This window comes from Puntigrus tetrazona, chromosome 19 (genome assembly GCF_018831695.1).
Source record: "Puntigrus tetrazona isolate hp1 chromosome 19, ASM1883169v1, whole genome shotgun sequence".
In the NCBI taxonomy this organism is placed as follows: domain Eukaryota; kingdom Metazoa; phylum Chordata; class Actinopteri; order Cypriniformes; family Cyprinidae; genus Puntigrus; species Puntigrus tetrazona.
Window position 1 is genome coordinate 14,095,729 of NC_056717.1, and position 26,950 is coordinate 14,122,678.

Here is a 26,950-nt window from a genome sequence, read left to right on the forward strand (position 1 = left end):
TAGATGTAACAATACTGTGACGTACTTGGGAGGAAGCCCACTTGAAAATGACTGTATTTATTAATTTTCTGTTTAAGGTATGGTATTTTACGCCCATCAGTTTACACTATATATAAACGAAGCTGGAGAAAACCGTTAAAACACGTTGTCAGTAAATCTGTGGTTTTCTCAAACTGCACATGTGTCACATTCTAAATGTCTTCCCAGGATTCCTCTGCAAAGTTTCACAGAATAAAGTATGTAACTCCAAGACACCAGAAGCTAGACAACCTCTCCGGCATCAAAGCCTCTCTGCCACAGAACCCCAGACTATGAATCACCTCCATGTGAGTGACAGTTACCCAGCCAGCATCCCACAGCGAGCAGAGCTGACCAGCTACATGTCCAGAAGAGTCCTGCGAGGGCTGCTTTCAAAGACTCACTCTGTCCCGTCTCTTCAACATCTACCAGCCAAGCACTCGGAGGTCGGGGACCTTTCCTCAAGGTTTGGTCGGCCTTTGGCTTTGAAGGTGAGCGAGGACGGTTAGTGGGACAGAAAAAAGAAAGAAGAGCGTGGAAAAACTGAAGCTATGAAGACTTCCATTCGCAGCTGTCACTGTAAGAGAACTGTCGGAGAAAGTGTTGTGGCAGTTGCGGATAGCGTTCATCCTCGCTTTTGGAGTGTTTTGAAATGGAATCAAGTCGCACCGAAAAGTGTAGAAGTCACTGCCATTGTCAGCCGACTAGTAACTTAAGATAAAAATCTTCATCTCATTCAGAAGTGTTTTATCAATTCTTTGAGTGAATATTGAAATTGCGTTACATAGCTACACGTATCTTTTTCTTAAGTACAGCCCTGACTGACTACGTAATGAGCCCTTAACCAACAGCCTTGCAGGACAATTGGCTGCGATCGATATCAGGTCCATACAGCGCTGTGAGAGAGGCCAGAGGCTTCATTTAGATTGTATGCCATGCGACACAGCAAGCACACGGATACTAAAATCCTATGACTCAAGTTTATCAGCTGTCAAAAGGTTAGATCTAACTCTTCAGATTGAACAGAATAATCAATAGGTCAAAGCTCGACTGCTGGCCACTGGATTGAAATAATGAAAATGATCATTTAAAATAGAAAACATTAACGTGTAAATATCTCACTTGTACTACTTGTATTACCACGTGATAATGGAGTAATGGCCGCAGATAATTCAGCCTTGAATGTCATTTTCAATTACATTAAAAAAGGAAATATTTCACAATATCGTTTTATTTTTATTTGTTTCCCTTCATCACACGCAGGTCACGTTACGGTTAATAAAATCAATTGATCTTAAATTGCAAGAACATTCTATGGACACAATAAGGTACACAGAAAAAAAATGCTAAAATGTTTTATTATTTTATTATCATTATTATTATCATCATCGTCATCATTATTATTCAAGTTTAGATGTAACAGACATCTTTGCCATCTTTATTGAATCTTTTTGCATGTAAAAACCTACCACACAAAAAAGAAAGAAAATAATAATAATAAAAGTTAAGGTGGCAGCTGAAAAAAAAAAAGAAAAAAGAAAATCCTAAAATCATCATCTATGCACTTTAAATGCAGCAAGTGTAAAAACAATAACATTCTAAGAATAATGGTTAAAACATTTACATATTTATGCCCTTTGCCTTGACCTTGGCCAAACAAGCTTCCAGGCTCCATCAAATACTCCTTGTGTTTCAATATTGCTAAGACCTTCAAACATAGGCAAGATCTCTTTCATTTATTATAATGCAGTACCTGTACTTAGCATGCTAATAACACAGTTCATCTTTCTTCTTTTGCAATAGAGTAACTGAAGTGCAAGCATTAACATTTTCAAATTAAAATGAAAATTTAGACATAAAAATAAAAATAAAGAATCTTATGTTATTTAATACCCAACTGTATAAATGGTTTGTTGAAAAGCGATGGTCTATAATGATTTCAGTTATTTTTAAGAGGCATTTGCAGTTAAGCAGCGTTGTAAGGCTAGTTTCTGAGAAACGGGGAGAGAAAGAGAGAGAGCACAAATTAGACATTTTGAGTCTCAATTTCCTTCCTTTTCCCCAGTTCATATAAATAATGTCTGTATGAAGTCAGACTAGACCCAACTCACTGAACTTGTGACCATGAAAAGGAGCGTGTAGAGAAGTACACATGAGAGCACAACAACAACAACAACAACAACAAAACAACAACAACAGACATCTCAAAAAGTTGCTAGCAAACAAAAACAGAATCTGGGAGGTTTTTGATTTTCCTATTCAAATAAAATGCAAAACTGTGAAGATTCGTGAACACTGTTAAAATGCATCAAGTGCGCGACTTGATCGCGTATTTCTGGATCATTTCTGAGCTCATTATTACTTAAAAACAAGTTTTTCGGTCGCTCAGGTAAGACAGTTGCCCACTCCACATGATAAAAGTTGCAAAAGGATCATAAAAACCAAAGTACAGCTGGGTGAAACAACAATATAAATAATGTTATGCCTCTTTGAGACAACTGCCATCGAAAGGCACCAGAAACACCTGCAGTTATTAAGTTTCATCAACAGTACACTGAATAAAATTGTTAAAAAAAAAAAAAAAAAAAAAAAAAAAAAGTCAAAGGTGTTTTTAACTGCTCTTTAGAATTAAAGGTGGAACAGAATGAATTTAGACTGACAGAAAGTTATTATTTTTATATTATAGAGCACTGGCTCCCATTAAAATGACCAAATAAAGCACAGACTCATCAGTTTCCCTTGAATGTTCGAGCAGGAGAAAAATACAGGAAGACTTCAGTCCAATACAAGCTTCTTCATCAACTACAAAGCACAAGTACATGGTAAGAAGAGGCAACAAAAAAAAAATGACAACGCTTGGAATGAATAGTGCCCTTTTGTGGCCAAAACTAAAAAAGACATAGTACTTTTGTTTGATATTCCACCTTTGGAGGAAAGGAAATTGAATAGTCTTACTGTTTTCAAAAAAAAAAAAAAAAAGTTCAGGCGTTGCTTCATTACGACGTTTTGCTACATTTGCAAATGTAAACGTTTGTCAGAGCCAAACTCCAGGCCCTTTTCAGATGCGAGTTCAATGTTGCATATCAACATCTCATGTAGAAAATACTTTGTACAATATATCAGGCACTGATAATATGATTTTACTATTAACAACCTAGAAAAAAATATTTTTTTTTTATTCCTTCCCAAATTTCTAGAGTAGAGAATTGCATCCCAGCAACTAAGGCAGCAGCTTAAAAGTTCTGATGGAATTCTGTGACTTGAGTTACTTAACCCTATAACTTCAACACGCACACAAAAAAAGACAAGAACAAACAGAAAACCATAAGACATTTAGTATAATGTTAACTCGAGACAAACTATAAACTAATGTTGTCTATTCAGCCATACACATTCCCTGAGGATGCTGGATGTTTGTTTGAGGACGGCAGTCATTTATGCTGTTGCCATAGCGACAGACGACTGCCACATTTTCCTACACTGAGCCACACATGCAGAAACACATCCTCATTTTTATCAGAACCAGGTAAGAGAACTTTCCATAAATCTGCGAATACACACGGCGACGTGAAACGAAGCATTAAATTGGAGTAGATGTACCTTGCTTGCTGAACTGCCTTGTCGAAAATTACATATCTGGACTAACGAAAATATATCTAGATTGAGTAGCTACATGTACCGATGTCTTTGTTCGTTAAAAGTGTACGTGTGTGTGTGTGTGTGCTCCCACAGAAATGCTATGCTGACTGAAGTTTCTTGCACTGGCTGCTTAGGCACCATGATCCGTCTTGGCACATTTCAAGCAAAAAAAAAAAAAAAAGAAAAAGTTCAATGCATTCATTCGTACAAGCGCTCGCTTTCCTCGCTGCTCTAGTTGTGCTCGGTCCGCAGGTTTGTAAAGCTCATTGGTTAGAGGAGTTGCCGTTCGCCTCGGGGCCGGCCCGGTGGAGGCCTCGCTGGATGTGTGTTGTGAAGTCGTACTTATCGGCGCAAGCATGCAGGCAGATACTGCACTGGAAGGGCCCGCCATCACCATGGCAACTCATGTGCAGGGCGTACAGGACCTCGTCCAGGAAGACAATGCCACAGTGGGCGCATTTGCTCGAGATGTCATCTTGCGTGGCCTGATCGACCTTCTCCGGTTGGACCACTTGCGGAGTAGAGCGTTCCTCTTCGGGTTCTTCCGAGCGTTCCGTCTCGCGCTCCCTTTCAAAAGTGGGTGACGCCCGTTTCTCCTTGGCGACAAGGGTCCCGTTAGGTGTAGGACTGGGTTTGGAATGTTTCATGGCCAGGTCGAGAGGCGTGTCGCTTTCGGGTCCAGAAGGGGTCGGTGGGGGGAAATGAGGCGGTAAGCCGAAGGCAGGGTAAGGCACAAAGCTTTGGCACGGATTGGGAAGGCCAGCCACGGGGCTCAAGTAGTGGCCCGGGTTGCCCGGCACGGACATCTTATATTTAGTCCAGAAGCGTAACCAGTCCGCCTCGTTTTGCAAGTCGTTGTGGAGGAAGGGTAGGCTGAAGAACGGGTACTGGTACTTCTCGATAGGGCTTCCAGGAGGCGAGTAGCTGGCCTGCTTTGAAGGACGCATGTACTTCTCGATAGGGCTGCCCCGTTCAGAACCACTCTTGCCGTCCCCTCCCTGGAGTCCTGTGCTGAGCCCGTTGCCCTCGGCCCCGCTGTCCGCAGGGCTCTTGTGCATATGCAGGGGTGGCATGCGCTTGTGGATCTCCAGCGTCTGGTTGACGAGGAACGCGTGGGTGGAGCGAGGGCTAGGGTGACTTTTGGGTGCTGAGGGACCGTAAGCCTCGTATTTACCCAACTGCGCTTGGGCCTCGCCACGTGACAAAGACCCATCAGATCCTGCTTCCTCAGTCCTCCTCTCTAAGGGGCTGCCGTTGAGACGCTCCTCGCTGTTGACGCGTTGCTGCTTGGACCCCACTTGCTCAGAGGGTACGGGGTCAGGATTCAGGCGCTTGCGTGTCCGTCGACGGATGATTTGCTCACCATTGTTTTGCTTGATAATGTTCAGCGGTCTGGGGGTCTGAAAAAGAGACATGAAATTAATACAATTTGAAATTAGGGTCATTGATATGATGCTTTTTTTATATAAAGTTTAAGTAGTTGTATCACAACTTTTTTTCAATTATTTGTTAAGACAACATCTCATTTTCATTTAAAATGTACATTCCTTTTAATATTTCTACTTTATTTTTGTTTGAGCATTATTTTAATTAAAGATAAAACACACCTAGTGGTTTGATATAACATTTTATAGAATAATTCATTGCATTTGTTTAAAAAGTTTATTAATACTATTATTAATTAGTGCTGGGTAACAATTAATCATGATTAATCACATCTAATATATAATAATAACATCATAATATATGTATATACTGCAAGTGTGAGCCTTTATACATACAAAACCTTTATTTTGAAAGGCATTTAATCACAATACATTGTTGCCCAGCACTATAATAAATATATTTTTGTTAAGAACAATTATGATATATATGAAAATATATATATATATATATATATATATATATATATATATATATATATATACTGAATAAATAAATATATAGTATATATATAGATATACGATTTTTAAAATTATTATTATTTACTTAATAGTTAAACTACAACCATCAAAACCATGTATATAAAAAACAATGCACTTTGAAGGATGTAGACAGGTCTTGGAACTAAATAAAAAAAATGCAAAGCTGCAACCAGAGTATAGAGATATTAAAATATTAAATATTACATTTTTTAATACCAGATTTAGGTACGGTTGGTTACAACATCCGTGTGTGATAAAAACAAACAAACAAAAATTAACACGCTCTCCAAAGTGTCTGTAAGACTGGACCTGATCTATTTACTGCCTCATAAAAAGGTCTCTGATCTAATATTGTGATTTCAGTAGAGTGATTCATCCCTTCTGGGACACAGAGGAGTCACTCCTGTAATTAGGCTGGTTAGCATAATAATCTCCCATCAAATGGCTATTAATTACTGCTTTATTTTCACTAGACTACGTAAGCCTAGCTAGAAAAAAAAAATCAAGGCACTACTGTGAGTACTGTGAAATACAAATGAGTGAATTATAGAAGTGACTTTCAGCTTGACTACCAGAAAGAGACAGAAATCAATGGGTGAAACTGTTATGAATTGTGCTACTTTACAAGAAAAAGCCTGAAGTAAGAGTACGTTCCTTCGCATTTCTCATCCTTTACGTCTATGCTAAAATGGAAACTACTGTGGTTGGAGAGATGTGAGATATGCATATTTCCTTTGGTGGCAGACCTGCAACACGAGGGAAAGAATGGAGCACTTGTCTGTAATCTATTTTTCTGAGCTCAGATTCCATCCGGGTAGGCAGTGGCTCGGGGGGAAAACTTCAGTAAGGTGACGCAACTCATCTAGCTACACTGCCAGACACATTCTTCCAAGTCCTCACTCGATGCAGAGATCACCCACGACTCACCCAGAGCCAGAGATAATTGGCAGAAGAACCATGTCGCTCCCCTCAACCACCACCTTCCGACTGCTTGTTGACTTTGAGGTAGAGGAACATGGAGGGAATCAATCGTGTATGGTAGCCACTTGCCTTTGTAGCACCCAGATCCACCGTCATGTTCGAAGGCTAAGGAAAGCAATCTCTCTCAAAGACGAGGAGGCTTGGGAACCCTAAGTGTTTTTGTATGACAAAAGGAAAATTTTCCCATAAAGCTGGAAAAATTATTTATGCAAAAATTTAACTCCGCCTCAAACTAGCCTTTGGCTCCGCACCATATGTTCTGGGGGAAGAAACGTGAGATGCATATTTTCAATAATATTTGGCCACTGGGGACCAGAGTTCAATCTAAAACAAATCTTACTGTGTTGCTTAAGTTCAGTTAATGCCATGTGATGGACGGTGTTAAAATAAATGCGAGCGCTCACTCTTTGGAACATGTCAGGCCAGCTGTCGGTCTGAAGAGAGGACGGGGATGAAAGCCAGACAAAAATGAAAGAGTGCCCTCTACTGCTGGACCACGTCAGGCCCTCACTGCACACTACAGAAAGAGGGCATTCTTTCCCGTTCTTCTCTCCTTTTTTCAGACTAATTTTGTAAGGATTACTAATATTTCAAAAACGCGCAGTGCTTGAACGAACAGTTGGCTGTGAGTTCTTGACTTTTCTTTTTCAAATATCAAACCAGACAAGAGACATTCAAGTCGTAAAGTCTTTGATTACATCTACTTCCTACTACACAGAGATCAACTAACTCCTGGGGAAATGACTTTGGTGGTCCCTGCACATTTAATAATAAAATGTAAGCATTTATGGTATGAAGAAAAACAGTATATGGAGTTCATTTTAGAGAACACTTTTTGTGATTTTTAAAAATTAAATAAAATAAATATTGAAAAAATTAAATTCTATGACAAATGCATACAGCAAAAATGGAAGACTAGTTCTACAAAAATTCTCTTTCATAATAATATACTGTAGAGCTATTCAGCATCCCTGGGTATCTCTCTATTTATTTCATCTTATCTTTTTTTGACATTTTGAGTACCTTAGGTAAAGACTTTTTTTTTTAAACACTAAAATGTATTAAGTGCTTAAAGGAGCCTGGAAGGCCTGTCTCGACTATGCTGCCCATGAACAAAGCCTTGTTGCTATTCCAGCTATTTCTTTCTACCTTTGAGGCTTTCCAGTTCCAATGGGTGGTCAGAGTTCAGAAGCTGCGAGAACTTTTTTTTTTTAGAGAAAGAACGACATATTCTTTCTGCGACCCACATAAAAAAGTTCCATGATGGTGAATCTTAAAAAACGGAGGCGGCCGCAAGTTTTATGTCGGGCATTGACGCAAAGCTACGGCGCATGTCGGGTCCTATTATTAGAAGATAAAATCTGAGAGACATTTATTATTGCAATGTGTTTTGGCACGAGGAGACCAGACCTCCATTTAGGGCTCTCTACAGTGTGGTTTTATGAGGTGCTATTATGAAATGATTTCTGTACAGCATATAAAAGTTTTTATTCAAAAATATAAAAAATACTACTGGAAACTGACTGCTAGGCTGACATGAAGGACACAGTCTCCGCTGGCCCGCGTTAGTGCGCCATCAGTGAAACGGTCACATGATTATTTATTAAACCAAGAACCTGAAAGACTACGAGATATCTTCTACTAAACATCCCTACTGCCTTTACTCCGTTCCAGAGCTCAAACTGCTGTAGATGACTCAGCATCTTATAGCCGAAACCAAAAACAGAAACATCAGGCAAACAAATCCTGTAGCCAATCGGCAGTGTTTTTTGAAGGATCCCGAGGGCTTTGGAGAGATGTCTCCACATCTTGTTTATTAGCTTCTAGTGGAGTGTGACGTGTACACAACCTGATGGTCCACTGCATTAGCTACTTTACAGTAAAAGAACACAGAGAAGACAGACTATGCCCAACTGGTCGTTCAGTTCACCGCTGGAATGTACAGGCTTTTAGATCATCGCACCACACAGCTGTATCAAAAGTGAGCACTGAGCTTGAACTAATAAAATACAGATCTATGCTATTGCTAGTTTTGTATGCAATATGAGGGGAAATGCACATTTCACCAGCACTCTATACACGCACTGTACAAATGCAAATAAAAAGAAAAAGCTCAATAAAAGAGAGCAATTCTCATTACTAGGTTTAAGGTCATAGCTGATGACATTAAAAATACCAGAACCAAGGATTTTTATAAATTTCGTTAATTAAAGGTTCTGAAATATCTACAATATTCTTTCACTAATACTGATAGTGCCACTTTGAACTTTGCCATTGTCAAGACAGTCAGTTTATTTTCTGTCAGCTATCAAAAATCTCATTTTAAATGTATGATTCATTTATTCCTGTGCTAATAATGCATAACTGAGCATAGCTTCTGTGGTTTATGTGTCACTTCTGTATAGTCTGTGAACTAGAAATATTTTTTTATTTTATTTAATTTTTTTCACAATTTTAAATGATAATAATATGTCACGTGTAACCAGCTATCTGCCTGATAAGGCCTGAAAAATAACTGAAGCCACTCTCATCAAATTCATCACCCCTCGGCTTTTAATATCAGTGTGATCTCAGTAGTAAAACTGTCGAGAATTGTTCCCATTTCCCTCAAAGTCATGGCCACCCCACTTTTTCTGTCCCAGGAAGCCAGAGAAAAGACTGATGCAAGCTTCAGTACAGCTGCTGCATCAATGCATGATGGAACTCCAACATAAATGTCAAAGTTAGAAAAACTTCCAGCGTGAGGAAACTTATTTACTCCAGACAGTGTTTAATGTGGGGCAGTAAATAGAGCATACAGTATTTCACAAGCTCTGCCGTGAAGCGCCCATTGATTGCAGGGTCTCTGATGAAGCGGTGCAGACAGACGGGCAGATGTGAGTGCCTGCGCCGGGTCAAGTTAGCACGACTCAAGCCACCAGGTGGCATGGCCCCTGAAAGAGCCTCTTGTGGTCTGGGCGCTGTGGTGCCTAAACGCTTACCCAGTCGACCACACTGATTCAGTCGGCCCCCTGTTTCCAAGCCTGTGCCACCCAGACACTAGTCCCGATAGCCCGAGGCCACAGAGGCAAAGAGCGCTTCCAACATTGCATATCAAGACAGGAAGAAACCGTAACACTCACAGACTTGACCCAATTTTAAAGGAGCTCCAAAGATTAGAAAGCAAAATCAATGTTAAGTCCAGCAACGGGCTCGGGCACAATGCTTTTTCTGTTTCTCCGGCTTAATTACTCACATGTTTTCGAGACTGTTTACCCGTCATGTTTATCCAGACACCATTTCAAAAGAAATAGAAGAACACTAAAACACTTTCAAGGCTGCAGACAAAGCTTTAGGTATGACTGCAGATGAAAAAAAAAAGCTAATTCAGATCAAAATTAAATTGGGAGAGCGGAGAACTGAGGCGATAAAGCAAATCAAATTAAGTCATTTACTGACAGGCTACAGAAACGAGCAGTTTCATTTCTTTGTGCACATTTCACACAGACTACTATATTCACATTTTATGCATGTATAAATGTTATATATATATATATATATATATATATAAATGTTATTTTATTCAGATAAACAAAAATGACTATAAAATGCCAACTCACCTTTTGCCTAAGTATTTTTGCTATGCATGTCACAGTAACACTAGATCAGACTTATAAGCTATGAATCAGACCAACCAGCTACTAAAGAAATAACATTACAAACGTTCATTTGAAGGGAAAAAATGTTAGGAGAGATAGGAGAATACTGTTCATATAATGTTCGCATAATTCAGTGATTTTTCTTTCATATCAATTAGCTTATAACGATTCTTTGAATGATTGATATTTCTTTGCAGAATCGTGGGTAATGCAGTTTTTCACAAGGAAATCTGCTGTAAAAATGAATGATTATTGAAAAAAGCAGGCTAATGTCTTCAGCAAAAGCATTTGTCATTGATTAAAAACCTTGGAGCTCAAAAAAAAAAAAGTTATAAACCTTTAAAGGCTTAAAAGTTATTAAAAATCATTGCCCCTATGGAGAAAATGAATGAGTTTTTTTTTACTTTAAGAACCAAAATGTCTATAACACTCATAACAGAGAGGTGGTTAAAAAAAAAAAACTTAAAAGGAATAGTTTAACCAAAAACAAAATTTCTGTCATCATTTTTTCTTCCTTCCAAGCTTTGACTTTCATTAGACTTATAGGCTTTGGAACACAATTAGAGATATTTAGCAATTCCCAAGCTTCTTTTCTGCATACTAAAGAAAACGGCCACTAAAATAACTAGTCGCCACTGACCTTTTTCATATGGAAAAAAGCTTAAATATACAATTAAACGTTTCTTTTTGTGTTTGTGTTGTTGTAAATAAGAATGTGTTCTTAAGTGACTTGCCTGGTTAAATAAAGGTTAATAATAAGAAGAAATTCATAAGGGTTTGGAACTACATGAAGGTGAAAAAATGTTAAAGAAAGACTCCATTTGACTGGGTTTTAAGGTTGTGCCAGTAGGCATTGTGTCTCGGGTTTTAAGGTCAGGTGTTTGTTAGGACTGTGGGAAGTGGGGCTCCCAGCTGGTGCAAAATTACTTCCATAGGGCCATTAGCTGGCTGCAGGGCTGAAGAAGGCCAAAAGGGCTCTTCCCCCGGGGTCCTCGCCTGACAGCGCGGAAATGAAGCGATCAAACCGGAGCTGCTACGCTGTCACCTCTCCGTTCATTTTGAACTCTGTTTCTGCGATTTGTGGGTGGGCTGGCAAAGCGTTCTCGCCATCCCTTGCACTGATGTTTTCTTAGTTCCCCCCTTACCGAGTGCAGCTTCTGATAGAGGCCACACGCGTTGCACACGTAGCCGCCATTGGCATTCTTCCTCCACAGCGAGGTCTTGGTGGTCAGACAGTTGGCGCAGAAGACCCCCGAGCCCCGCCGTCTCTGAAATCATAAAAAAGAAAGAAAGCCAAAATGAGTAAAAAAAAGAAAAAAAAGCAGGCTGTTGAGAAAAAGAGGGATGGAGATTCAAGCTCAGCATGGAGACGGGAGGTGAATGTAAAAGAGAAAGCAAGAAAAAGAGGCAGAAAGAAGAAAAAGGCAAAAAAAAAACCAAGACTCAGCAGGGTGTAGCTGGATACGGAGCTCTGATGGTAAGGGACACAATGTGTTCAATCACAAAGCCAGGATGAGGCACAATTAATATAACCAAGTTGATTCCAACACTAATTAACCTTCCTGTGATTTATAGGCCTAAGATACCAGTGACATAAATATTTTGATCTTTCAACAAATGTTTCATCTCGAACACATGCATGACAGGAAGCTTTAAATGCATGGCTGGAACTCTAGAATATCTAGTAGCTTGAAATATTGCACTCTACTGTGAGAGAAGGGGGAAAAAAATAAACAAGTCGGAAAAAAAAGGAGAGAGATATAGCCACATGAATCATCCACCGGGAACGGACAGAACTACAAGTGAATCCCGAGAGTCAACCGGGGCAAATCACAGGAATTATCTCGATTACGGTCCCTGTAAAACTCATTTAGCCTTATAGAATGTGTACGATTTATTTAGCCTAACTTCAGACGGCTTGAGCAGGGAGCACATTTCTCCTGCCAGAAAAGTACAATGCTCCTAATTGTGCTCTAATACATTTAGAATGGAAAGCTTTCTGCAGACATAATTTTGGCTTCGAGTCGGTAGAGCTTTTTTGGCAGGGAAAGGGCACTTGATTCATCGGGTGTTTCACAACGTATCAGTAAAAAGTTTTGGGGCGCCGCCAGCTTCCTATAGGGTAATTTTTCCATCCAGATGCGCCATTGGAGGGCCCTGCATCAGCTAAACTAATTATGATCTCACCTTCGCTGATGCTTGCTCACTCTACGGTTCGACATCTCCCATTAATCATAGATACGTAGAAAATGAATGTGAAAAGAGAATGAGGGACGGTAGCCTGCACAACCATAAAGAATAAAAATGATGGCAATAACTTAATGAGATGGAGCAATGTTTTCCGTGAGCTATCAGCAAATGCAAAGTCACTCTGACAACTGCCCTTTGCAACCGCAGAGCATCGTTCTGATGCGTGTAGCATAACAGGCCGAGAGGGAGGGATCTCACATCCTATTTGTGCACGTGACGAGGTAGGTAAACTCACTGAAGGTGCATAAACACCTTTCTAATGGCTTGCAGCGACAATAATGACCCTAAAGGGTAGTGTCATTATTGTTGCGGCATGCCATTACAAAGCATCACACTTGCTCAAATCAAGAGATTTATTATTTATAAAAATTAATATAGCACTATAATATTATGTTGATAGCTTTAGATGGTTATGCATTTGCATATTCTATGGGTACCTTAATTAAATATTAAAATTCGTAATTCCGTATCTGCAAGGCCTATGACTGGAATGGAATCGATTTGAATTTGTCACTTTTAGGTGAACTGTCCCTTTAAGACAGCAAGATGTCTGGCATATCCTTCAACACAAACCCACAATACCTTGCTGGAAGATTATCTCAAAATCGAATTATGGCTCATTTACGTCAGAATCAGTGCTTTCTTACAACCTTTAAGCGAGAACGTATATATTTTCTGATCTCAGTGGGGTTTTTAGAGGGCCACATGCTAGTCCTGACAGTTTAGACATGATTGATTGATTTATTCTTTCCTATCCTGTTCTAGCGTTACAAGCCAAACAAAGTGTCCGTCATCAGCTTTGTGGATTTCTCTCCCTGGCCTTCTGGGCTCCAGAGCCAAATCACTCACACGTGTTTTCTCCGCCTGGCCCGCAGACCTTTATCGTACAACAGCCGCAGAGAGTTAATATACATACAACCTACACACAGTGTGAACACAACTGATAATTTATCTTGTTGGTCAAATCGTTCATTTGAGCTGGGCCTCCTGTTTAGCCATCCAGAAAGCTTATATGGTTATGTATACAGTGGGCCAAAAGCTTTGGATTTAAAACAATATAAATCAAAAGCTCTTGACTCTTAGTGCCAAAACTAAATCAGAATGAAAGGCTGATCGTGACTGCATCTGGTGTCCACTAACTGTGATAAGGACTGTTTCAGTGTTACTTTGTTACTACTTTGATCAACAGGGAAAATAAATGGTAAGGTATTTTTCATGCCATTCCTAGTTTGTGTGTGTTTGTATGAAATCAAATAATGGAAAAACATTGCATATATAAACAACATGTAATGAAAAAAAACTAAAATCTAAAATCTATGTATAATTTTGAAAAGAAATATTAATTTAGTTAATAAATATTTGCTTTAAAAAGCCCTCTTAATTCATCCACCATTATATTAGTCAGTAGCAGTTGTAGTAAAAAAAAACAACAACAACAATTTTTAACTGTAAAATTAACATGTCTCCATTAAAAGAAAAAAACTGCATGTTATTCATTAGGTTTATGTTCGTTGTAAAGACAAGGCTTTATATATTAGTTTTCTTACAGCAAAACATTCAAAATACAAAATAAATAAACACACAAATCGCTAAATAAAATATAAAATGGAGAGGCTGACCATATCTGCTGGACTCTGATGGAATTTGGTGTGCTGGATCACAGTAAGAGCAAGTTTTTTTCTAATAAACAATCAATTATTGACATCAACAATATTGCAGGGATTGGAAGAACAACTTGTTGCACTGGTATCTGGTCAAAGTGAATTCCAAAACAATCTGAAGCAAGTTCACAACAAGTAACTAAAGAAAAAACACCAAATAAGCAAGCTATAGAGACAGTCCATTACATTTTAAGACCGGATCGAATAAAAGTAGGAGTGTAAATATGTTGAGATGTGAATGTGTTTGGGAGCGGGTCGTGGGTCAATTACACAGGAAAACCCAGAAATAGCCTTCTGCTGTTGAATGGTACACAATCCCAGACTTCCTTTTCAATTATCAACTGGACCAGTCTGCCATCTGTAAAAACGTATGAGTACCTTGCTTTGCCAGGTTCTGTTTTTTTATATCTTTCCCCCTCCATTACATCTCAAAAACGGACAAGTTGGCGAGAGAAAAGAAAAAAAAAAAAAAAAAAAAACGCACATTTGACTGGCTTGCTGCAGCTGCTCACCAAAGGAAAAGGAGGGGAGGCGAATGAGAGAAAGCCCTGATTGTCTTTGTTTTCCCAAAGTGTGGGGCGATTTTTCTCGCCTGCCACGTCTGGCCGTGCTGTGAGGTGATGCATTGTTTTTTTTCCGTGGGCTAGAGGGGCCGCAGAGAGCCCAGGCCCTGTCTGTTTCCTGGCCTGCTCCAGTTTATCACTGTATCTGCTCTCAGCGCAGCTCCCGCTATCTGGTATCCGTCACAGCCTTCGCAAGGTGCCATGCATTATCACGCAGCACCGTCACTGGTTAAAACGCCGCTAATCATAATCAAAACAAACTTTGTGCTACCTTTCATCTGCAGTGGGATGAGGTGTAGTAATAGGTTGGATTATGTATTTTTTGGCATCATTTATTTCCATACGGCGAGGGCTACAACAAAGGTACGCGTGCAGGTAGCGCGAGGTTAGAGGTACTCGCAGTAAACAACAAAATGGCTGTTCTTGTTTGCATTGCGGGCTGTGATGAATGACCCTGCTGCACTCTGGTACTTTCTGTGGGTGTAGCCTGTGCATTCTGTTTGTATGTGATTGATTACGCATGCCTAACACTACGCGCTCTAGGGAGTCAGACTAATTCGGTCCTGGTGAGAGGAATCTGAAGTAATTAGAGGCAGGACCTAATTACATCTATTTATTTAACGAGCATGTTCCCACAATCCCATAAAGCTCTCCATTAAAAGCTTCTAGTCTCAGGTGAAAGAGGCGGGGAAGAAACGTCACACCTTTCTGTCTTAAACCTATTACGGTAATCAGCTGCTCTCAAGGTTTTGCAACCGGTTTTGCACCCATTGTCTTGAACTGATTTTCAGTTCTAAACAATAGAGCGTCTATGAAAAATGTCTGCGTTAGAGCTGAAAATAATAGCTTTCAGCACCTGGGAGATATTCAGGCCTTTGCAACGGCAATAGTAGTTTTAGTGAGGTGGACAGCAAAATCGTACCTAAAAGCAGAGACAGTTAAAATGATAGGGAGAAGCAGGGGATGCTTGGAGACTGACACACATCACAGACGTAATATGTGAAAATAAGGGCTAATATCCCATTTGGCATGCCGTGTGGATGTAAGAAAGGATTCTTTGGTTTAAAGGGGGCGATTTGCACACAAAGCCGGTGAAATGAAATTACATGTAATTCACTTAGGCAATCTACGGGGCCTCTTACATTAAATAAACAATTATTTAATCAGCTGCGGGGAAATTAGGTGAACCCCTACTGACAATTTCAATTTTAGAAATCCTGCATCAACTTTTCAAGGCTCAGGCAGTACCATCGAAAAGCCGTCGGCAAACATCTGGATACAATTGCAGACATATCGAACCATCAAGTCGTATCTTTGGTGGATGTTATACCGGGTTTACGCAAATCCAAAGTCTCTCGCTGAAATGGAGTCGTAATTATATAATTCAGTTTGATAAATAAGGTTTAATATATTCTGTGAAAGCCTCATTTCTCCTGGAACCTGGGAGGCCACGGTTCAGGGTAATATTCCCACATCACATCCACATTTCTTCACATTGCTCTCAGAACGCTTCATGTCAGGATGAAGTCTTTGAAAAAGCAGTAAGGATGGTCTCAAATCATCTGTAGTCAATCGGAAGGTTATTTAAGCACTTTACGTGCTGGAGAAGAGTTGTCACATTTCTCTTCCTACAGGGAATATTTCTCAGGGCTCCATTTTTTGAAAGTCTGTAAAATTTATGGAAGTTTAAAATATGTATGAGATGAGATACCTCATAGCAGTGGGTCTCAACCAGTGGCCTGGGGCCCAATATGGGGCCCTCAAGAGAGCTTATTTAACTTAAAACAAAGCAAGCATTAAAACAAATAAAACTTCAATTGAGATATTTCTTACTTTGATTCACTTCTTCACTGTCTTAAAAGATATAGATGTAGTTGTGATTTCACATAATATATATATATATATATATATATATATATATATATATATATATATATATATATATATATATATATATATATATATATATATACACTTGTACTTATGTACTTAATTCCAGTATAAACTTCTGGAATTCTGAAAATTCAGAGAAACTAAGTGTCTCTTCCTTTAAATATTGTTGTGGATAATAGGTGGTGTTGGAATCAAAAAGGTTGAGGACCACTGCCAACTAGCCTCAATAACCCATATGTTTAAAATATTAGTTGTGAATTGTGAATGCATCTACAGGAAAGGAAAGACAGAAATTAAGGAAACTGTCAACCTGCCACAGCTGACCAGTTCCCTCGGCCCAATTTCAAGCCACCAAAACTCTCTGAGGAGATGGGCTTCAGCTTTTCGTTCAAAGACAGCCCTGCTGTTATCTCTATCCAAATCCCCATCCACCCCCTTTGTCCTGTTCTGCATCACACCGCAGCGTACCCTGCTGATACACGAGACTCCAAATCAGATTGAATTGGACGACATGATCAAAGACAGACGGTTCTCTATCTGGAAGTGTGAAGAGCAGATATCCATTTGCACTCAAAGGGCTTATGGTTGTAGTCATGAGAGTAACTATTGTACTGTAAAATTCAAAGGTCTCCCTCCTTCTTGTGCAAATAGAAGGCGGCTTTATGTATTCTGGAATAATCTATTCCAGGGGCCGAACAATGCTTTGGTCTCTCCTTACCGCTACAAAGGCATTAGGCCTTTTGACACTATCGCTACACCCGTATCCCTTATCTAGGTCTTCCTTAGATATGTGGTATCCTCTTCTGAGAAACAGTTCCGAAGACACATCCTGTCTCGGTGACAGAAGAGGAAATCCGGATACGTCGCAGCTGGCCTCTAAATGTGTCATCTGTCACCTCCATAAGGTCCTCTTCAATGCTGTTTGTGTCGACTCGTCCTGGATGTCATAACATGGGTCCAGCTGACCCGAAACAATAGTTAAAGTGACTGACAATGACGGGCAGGAAAGAGAGCAAAGAGTTCAGGCATGACTTCACCAGCACACCTGCTCGTGTGTCACAGAGGCCAGTGAGGTTACCGGCAGTCACAGAAACTATGCCTGCTGATCTAGAAGCATTTTCTTGGATCTACAATTCAACATCTACAGAAATAAAAAAATATACAAATTCTGGTCTTGGATCAGTATTTTAGTATCAATGTTCATCCTAAAAACTCAATGACCTACTTTGTTTTCTTTGCTTTTTTTACATTAATAATGCATATCGAATTTATACATATAAAAACTGGAATATTTTTTTTACTCTATTCATTCATTTTTATTTAATACTTTTTCAAAAACGTTTATTTTAGACAATAATCATTTGACAGCAATAAAAAAAATAAACTGAACAAAAATATTGCAAATCACAATCTATATTAATTATTTATATATATATATATATATATATATATATATATATATATATATATATATATATATATATATATACATATATATATATATGTGTATATATATATATATATATATAGGTCATATTTTGCAGAAAACCTGATAAATAGAAGGATTGAGAGGTGTCTTGTAAAATAAGACGTCACCATGGAGCTTTTTCCAAATATTTTCTGCAGGCCCGGGGCAAGCAATTCATTTCTTCCCCTTTTAATTCTTCACCAAACTACGCAAAATAGAGACTGTGGGAACTGCCACTAGCAAAACTCTTTAGTAGTGTGTGCTATAATATTGTGTAGAAAGAAGGACATAGAAACCTCAATTCACCTTGCCCTGGAGGGGAAACACAGGCCACAGAGACATGTGAAGCTGTCTATGTGTGGGAGAGAGACAGTCTATACTACACAACACTCGGCACCTGAATGTGAGCCGCTCCGTACACTAACAATGACAGCCTTTTTTCCACTCAACTAATGTTTCTCTGCTGTAAATTTCACATAAGCTTGCTAAAGTGAGCTGTGGGCTGCTACACGTTTGTGGCTTTGCAATAAACAACAAGTAACGAGAACGCCACCGTTGAAAATGACTTAAGCTGAAAAGAAGTAAACCACATGCACACACTGAGATATTCACACCTAGCAAAAGCACACAAACTCTTGCTTTCCATTTATGTGCAATTAAGCCAACTGTAAAATACTCGAAAATACAACCAGAGCTTTTCAGCTCATATCAGTTTCACTGTCAGACATGGAGCATCACAATAATTGCCCTGTAACTCAGAACCAAATATTTTACTGCGCTCAGAGAAAATATCAAAATTCACAAGGATAACACTCATACGCTTCACCTCAGAGAACAGTCTGGCAAATGTACCCACTCAAAAGCAAAGAGAGGGAGAGATTTTGTTTGAGATTTTGTGGTGTAGGCAGTCACTGCGTGGGATCTGATATAACAGTGACACCATTTCACTTGATAAACATGGTCAGACATGGTTGAGGCAGCTTGCTGCTCCTGGATCAGGGGTTCAGGGTAGGCGACAGACGTTAAGTTAAATATAAGACTGACTTTTGGAATGATTTGAGATATTATTCCCCTTTAAGCTGACTATTTGTATGAACATATCAGACTACAATTAACGGCAACATGTCATTTGAGTATTTGTCATATGGTCTCAATGTTATCTTCAAAATGGTCTTTCGACAGATTTGCATCATTATATTATACAACAATGTATAATGGGACACATTAGAAAAAAATCAACTTGGCAAAAAAAAAAAAAAAAAAAAAAAGGTGTATAATGAACCTTTCCCTGATTGTACTTTAATTACTTCAAAAGCTTTACTTTTATTTGTTTTCTTACTTTTTCTACATTTCATCTCTTGGCAATCATCAACTTTCACAACTTACACAAGTTATAAAAAGCAATTTTTATAACTCTAAAGAGATTTTTTTTTTTTTAAATTAATGTCAGGATGCAGAACTGTGATGTTGTGCAGTAAGATTAACAAATGTCACTTTTTACAGACATAAATACAAAGTAAACAAATAACTTCTCTTTTCATACCAATTAAACTGATATATATATATAACCTATATTTAAGGATTTTTAACATAACAGGGAATGTCTTGCAATTTCAGGATCAGCGTCTCTTTCTCGGGCAGCTTAACAAACTTCACCGTTATGAGAAATAACCAACATTAGCTAAAGTTATGAATTAAATGCATGTGCAAAACTGCTCATAAAACATTTATGAATAAAGCGAGTTTCCACATCACCAGTTGAAGAGAACAAAATCGCCTCTCCAGTAGGAGAAAGCACTGTATATAATCATTTTTAAATACAATAAATTACTAGCACATCGGTCATGTTATTTTCAGAGCCTACGTTGGAATTAAGTATAATGAAGCATTTTGACGAGACTTTAGAATGACAAAAATAGCATTTCAGATGCTGTGCAAAGAGATCGGTCCATTGGTTTGTCCAATTTTATGCTGTGTGCATGTTTTCTTACCAGATAAGAAATGTATCCAAATTAGTTGAGCGCATACGTTTTATGCTCATTTTTAGAATTTATTTTTTATGTGACATCACCAAAACATGCATAGGAAAAGGTGGATGGAAAACATAGCTATTAAAAAAAGCTAATCGAAACTACCGCCCCAACAGAACATTTACAGGAGACAGAAGCTGAACTCAAAATTGACAGGAAAAAACGAAGAGAAAAGGGGGTAAAAAAGATGAAAAAATGATAAGCTGCGGGAAGGCAATGCCCCACTAAGCTAAAATTAGCAGTAGCGTGACAAACTCCAAGGGGCTCAGACTGAGATCCTCCATCATGTTGCCCAGAAATCATTCACCCACTCAGAGTACACAGGAAGGGACCATCAAGCCAGCAACCAACACTAATGAAGCCTCCATGGAGCTTCCATAGTTCAGTGCCCATCAGCTCGAATCACTATACATCGACACTGAGCTCAGACAAAACGCTCCTGACTGACACTACAGCACAGTGGCGTTTGGCTGTGCATTAAGTTCAAGTACAAGAAAACCAAAAGGAACAAAAAGGCATGAGGAACATTTCCGACATTATTTAATAATGAACAGCGTTCATTGACTACACTGAGAAGTTGTTCTCTTTGTCTGTTTGAATGGGTAAAGTGCAGCTTAGCGAAACCACTACGTGATTTGATAAAACTAACACGATGTGTTCATTGCGCAGCTAGGGTGGGGAACGTTCGGAAAGTGTATTATTCGTGGCACAGGCTTTGCAAGTAAAGTGCCTAAGCAGTTTCGAGGGTTGAAATTGCCTAGCAACCCTGGACAAGTGAGCTTTCTAAATTATCTGCTAAAGAGTGGGAAACTTCTGAGCTAGTTGAGTAAATTTCATTGTGCTAAATTTGGATAATTACAGTAGTTTTCAGGCACTGCTGTAATGAATGGCACTTTGTTGTATTAAATCCGGGGCTAAATGGCTGGATATGGCAAAGATATATTGGAGGATGGGGGCCAACACCTCCATCAGTCTGCAGGCAATGACTGAGATTCCACTGTAAGAACCTCATGAACCCAATCAAGCCATAATAAAGCTCTGATTGAGGGGGAGGTTCCTGGAAGTGATTGCATGAAGAAATAGGAGGAGAACAAAACAGCCCACGATAATTATTCCAGTGTAGAACATTATAGTATTATAATCTGATAATTTGCAATGAGAAAAATGCAACATGCTCAGTCATAGTAAAAAATTCAACTACAAAACAGGAAGATAAAAATACTAGGGCTGTCAATTTAATATGTTTATTTAGTAAAAATTAGATAAGGGCTCAGTAAGAGTTTTTGAAAGCTACAATAACCAAAAATACACTAAAAATGGCAACATTGTGAAACACTGTTACGAGCAAATATAATGTTTTTCTTTTAAAATATATTAAAAAAAATAATTTTAAACAGCTTTGACATCCTTTAATGTCAAAGCTGAATTTTCTAAATTTGTTGGATAAATATAAAGTTCAATAAAACAGCATTTATTTTGAAATATATTTATTTTCTATTGATGATAAATTACACTTGTCAGTACAGTAAAGTAGCTTATAGAACATGTACTTTGTAATATATAACATTTCATTACATTATAAAATAATAAAAATGAACTTTGTGACTACTATTTACAATATAAATAAATTATTCCAATTTATAAAGGCTTTTGGCCTCCATGTAATGCATTTAAAATAATTTACTGCATAGCAAGGTTTGGATTGTCCCTTACTAATAAACAGATAATATGCTAATAACAGGCATGCAAGTAATTAACTAATTAATAGTGAGAATCGGTCCCTATTAGTTGGTTATCATTTATATGTATATATAAACACTCATGTTGAGAAATTAACATTTAATCATACCCACTAAACTCTCTCTCTCTCTCTCTCTATATATATATATATATATATATATACACTGACATGTGTGAACAATTTTATTAAAATGTATAATAATTTTACAGTCGGAAAAAGGGAAAGAGAGGAAATGGAAGGAAAGGAAGAGGATATAGAGGATGAGGAAGTAAAGTTTTTCTGAAGTCTGTCACAGCCTCTTGGCCATGTTCACCTTGACCCCGCTGGCCTGACGAGCTCTGCTCATTTCCCAACACTGGGCTCCTTCCCCACCACTGAGCTAATCAGAGCAGGCAGGTCACACAGACCAGCGCCCGCCAAACAGGCCAGCAGTGGAGGAGGAGAATCTATTTTCAGACACAATTCTGGGCCTTCACATTCGAAAAGACACATGGAGACATGAACGGTGTAATTTGTTCCCTTCCTTTCAACGATTATGCTTTTACTGTACTGGTAAAATTTAATCAGTCATGTGTCCGAAAAGTTACTGGAACAAAATCTATGGCCTCCTAACAGAAAATACTTTAGTTTTCTGTAGAGTCACCAAGACCATAAGTTACAAATGTAATGCCAGCCAAACTGCAGAAACTGACCATTAACTCACTGCTCTAACATACGGATATGATGAAACTAGCTAAATCGGATTTTAAGCAACTATACTTATATACTCCATGTGCCGGACTGTTCCTCGGGATCGGGATAGCACAGTGTTTTTAATGGGTGAGAGCAGCGCTAAGGTCCATTACCAATTCCATCTGGAAGAGTGTCGAACTACAGGGCCCCCATCTGCCCTCAGGCGAATTGAATGACTCGTCTGTTTCCAATTTTCACACTAACTCTAATATCTAAAAGATACCTACATCCAACCTCTTTCTCGTCTGGTGCAACTCACCCTCTTAACAATGAAACGACAAATTCAGCATTTTTTTTTTCTCCGTGCCTGTAACACACTTTCTGTCTTGACCTTTGCTGCTAGCTAGCATTCATGCAAGCCATTGTTAATTACCTCTCCAAATGCTTAAATGTGCTGGTTTGCGGACGTTTAATTAACATGGCCACTGTAAATCCCATCTGAGGGCACCAGAGGCAGAAGATGAAGGGGTTTGGTGTGTAGGCATTTTTTGACACTTTGATTTTTAATAAAGTGTTGAAAGTCAAGCACATAAACATTCGGCGGTCCAGCGCAGATGAGAGTCTTGACCCTTATTTATTCAGTAAATGGAATTCAATATCTATTACACTGAATATACTTTTATGTTTGCACCTTGTTATATACCTGGCACAAAAAAAAAAAAAAAAAAAAAAAAAATCAAGATACTGAAAACTCTGAAAACAAAGAGTGAGTGTGTAAACTGCTGTCAGGTTTCCTAAAGTGTGTTACTCAGTAAAATACTCATTTCACTCTCCTTCAGTCACACAGATTCATAAGATGTGACTTCTGCAATCAGAGGAAGTCAGAGTGAACCATTAAGTGCCTTTCAGTGACACTAACACTCAGACTAATGTGGCCTGTGGGAAAAGTGACTTTACCGTTGAACCCACCGTTTCATTATTGGGGGGTAGTCTAGCTGTGCAGCTGCTGTATGACCCACCAGAGCTGGCTCTGCGTTTATAGATGAACACAGATCGCTCAGAAGAGAAACACTCCTTTATCATTTAAAAAACATTTTTGAAGATTCCATCATTGATTCGATTAGCTTCTAGTTTAAAATTGCTTTTCATGCGGTGTGTAACACAGTGAATGAAAACATCCTGCAATGTTTTATATCTGAAAGTGAACCATGTTTAAAAGAAAGAGCTGACTCTGAATGGGAAAACCTTTTGCGATGGTCTGAATGAAAATGCTAATTCATTTTTTTTTTTAAATAATTATGTAAACTTCTAACCAGAAATTCTACAACACAAAAATAAAAATTCAAAGTACAAGATATCTATAAAAGGAAAAAAAAAAATTATCTGTTATTTTTCTCGCATACACTTTCATAACTTCAATCCATAAAGTCTTTGAAGCTGAACAGTTTCATACTTTGAGAATTAAAGTGGTTATATCATGAGAGATCAAATTTTCCTTGATCTTTTAAAATAATAAAGTTTCATGCAAACAGCAATTTCAGAACTCCAGGCTTTCTCCCTAGTTTAAAAATACTATGACATACAGCTGCCAAACTTGAGAATGCTTTTGCTAAATATTACAAAAGGCATAAATGAACGATCAATCTTTTAATGAGACGAATGGAAGCTCTGAAAGTTCTATAGGAGGTAAATCCTTACCACAAGCTTTTTTCTGTGGTTACTGAATGCCGCTGATGAGCATTATGGGAGATGGCTATTCTCTGAGTATCTCTCCTATAGAGATGAGCACAGCAGCTGTGATCAATACATGAATTACAATTTCGTTCTTTTAGCTCTCTGCTCTTGAACACACTCTGTGGGGAGAGTGTGCTCATTGCATGCATAGAGTTGGGCTATGCTAGTGGGCTTACAACAAACAGGCGCAGGCTTGAGGATGACCCCGGTGCGCGTCGGTGGCTGAGTGGATCGAAGCCTATCTGGCGTGGGCAGTGATCAAAACAGCCGTGAAGGGAATTGATGGAAGCGGAGTGCCGGGTCACAGTGTTCTTTTTCACACAAGTCTTATGACACTGAATCTTTGAACCAAAAGAATTACTGATTACAGAACTAGATTTCTGCTCTAATTATTGAATTCCGATGCATAGGATGGCCCTCGATTTGGGCGTAGAGGGATTGGGTCACTGATCTATTTCAGCTGGCTGTGCAAAGTGGAAGAAAAGACCGTCTAAACTCATCGGAGACCACTGAACGCGCTAAATGTCATCTAAACATGCACTATAAAAACCTAAGACACTTTTACAAGTTTTATCTAGAAAAAAAAAGTTTTTGGTAACATTTTAGATTAGGGAACACGAGTGCACTATTAACTAAGAGCTTTACTTCAATAAACAATTTGGTGCTTATTGATGGCAAGTAAGGTAGTTGATGTAGTAGTTTTGTAGTGGTAAAAGATGTGAAATATAGTCATGCATTATTATGTGATTTAAAATGTACTAAATAAACAGCCAATGGTTAAAAGGTGTCAAATCATGATTAGATGATTTTCACATAACATACAGAACACATAAAAAGAATAAATATATAAATTCCAAATTGCTTGGCAACTATAAAGTCTACAGTCAAGCCAATGAACTAAATTACTTGGCTTTGCATCATGACTAAAATGCCCTTTAACCTTAAAAAAAAGTACAATTTGAGACCTTGACCTCGAATGTCTTGTTGCATTATTGAATGAACTGAAAAACATCAAACTTATTCTTAAAGAAATGGCAAGAGTTTCACTTTGTCTGCCAAAATGTCCTTCAACTAAGCAATCCCTTGTTGGATCCATCAACTCAAGCGGCTAATGTATGTGGAATACAGAATTGTCTCCAGTCAAATCAATAGATCTGCTAATAGTCTTAAATACTTTACAAGCTTTATTAACCTAACACCTACTTTATTTCCATTATGACATGAGCTCTATTTCAGACATAATAAACCCAGCGGACACGTGGCCTGAATGTCTCAGATGCACTTTAAACAAAAAGGCGGACGCGCCGGACCAATCAAAAAACACAAGACCAGTTCATTTCAGGTGTCACTGCTGTTGATGTCACTGGTAAGAGACCTTGTGACATCACGGGCCTCGAGGGACCTAATTCACCTTTGTAACGAGAGTCTGTCAAAATGCCAAACTCGATCGATAATTGAGTGAAAGGTCAGTGTGGCCTCTCTGAGCAGGATTCAATACTTAATTACCAGAGCTGACCTGCTGTACGAATTTGAATGGGTATTTAAAGCGAGAGGAACATTTGCCACATGACATCAGCAAGAATGAATGAAGCTTCAGGTATTTATAAATGCTTAAGGAACATCACACATACGCACACACCTGTGCAACATTGGTCAAATCTGACAAGGTCTATAGACAGATAAGGACAAATAAAGGGGTATGCAAAGCTTTAACCATTTATTAATTTGATTCCTGTTATTTTGCTTGGCTCAGATGTGACTTGTGTTTTCAATTGCCCTGCTGGATATCCCACTGTGAGCAATTACATGCATGTGTGTCTACTCCAGACAGTTTGACAGACCGGGTAACATTAGTAATTATGTTTGGTCTATTTGTTGATGCTGTGTGTGTGTGTGTGTGTGTGTACGCAAAATGTAAGGGGGAAGAGTGCACTCTATCTACACTTAGATTTGAGATGTAACATTACACCTTGCACCTATCATATGACTCAGCATCTGTTATGGCAGGGCTAGTCAACTTTGGAAAGGTCAAGAGCCACACCAAAAAATACACTTTTACAATAAATATAATATTATATTACTTGTTTTTTTGGTTAACACATGTTGAAACCCATTTTAAAAAATGTTTCAATATTTAAAAAAAATAAAGGCACAGCTACTACAAATTGAAAAAATAATAATATAAAAATATGGTTTTAGATATACTATATGACTGTAATATATTATTTATTTAAATAAATATTGAAACAGTATGGTTTTATTGGGTATGCTGGAAATCACTTTTTTTACATTACTTTAACATGCATTCATGTAATATTTCCATTGAGTTAATTACAGTGCAAAACGCTTTTTAATTATTATTTTAGAATGTGACAGACATAGTTTGTCATCAGTGCAAAAACAGCTTCACACATTTGGTAAAACCTAACAACAAAAAACAAAAAAATAGTACTGCATTATAAATTCAGATGAATCACATTTGAATCCATTCAAGCAACACCCCTCCACACCTGTGACCGCAAATCAGCAGAATATTTATATGAATTCTCCAAGGTGCAATGTGATGATGACAATAAAAAAAAAAAAATACTTTGAAGATTGTGTATTAAGTAGCTCTGGTTTATATTGCAGATTCTATTCACCTCTCTAAAAGGATGTTTCTAACAAGGAAAACACTGACAACAACCAAGGCCACATTGGCAAATTCTGATACCTTTTGTGCTGATGTCAGCCAACA

General features: G+C 38.3%; 1 protein-coding gene across 2 annotated transcripts in view; it reads right to left on the bottom strand.

Moving 5' to 3' along the window:
• Nucleotides 1-1,365: 1,365 nt before the first annotated feature.
• trps1 (trichorhinophalangeal syndrome I) overlaps nt 1,366-26,950 on the bottom strand; it is a 97,648-nt gene continuing 72,063 nt past the window's right edge. For both annotated transcript variants that reach the window (XM_043218425.1, XM_043218426.1), the window contains exons 6-7: nt 11,347-11,469; nt 1,366-5,057 (exon numbers count right to left, since the gene is read on the bottom strand). In XM_043218425.1, coding sequence (XP_043074360.1) covers nt 3,921-5,057; nt 11,347-11,469 — 1,260 coding nt within the window. In that variant the 3' untranslated portion in view covers nt 1,366-3,920. The remainder of the gene's footprint in view (nt 5,058-11,346; nt 11,470-26,950) is intronic.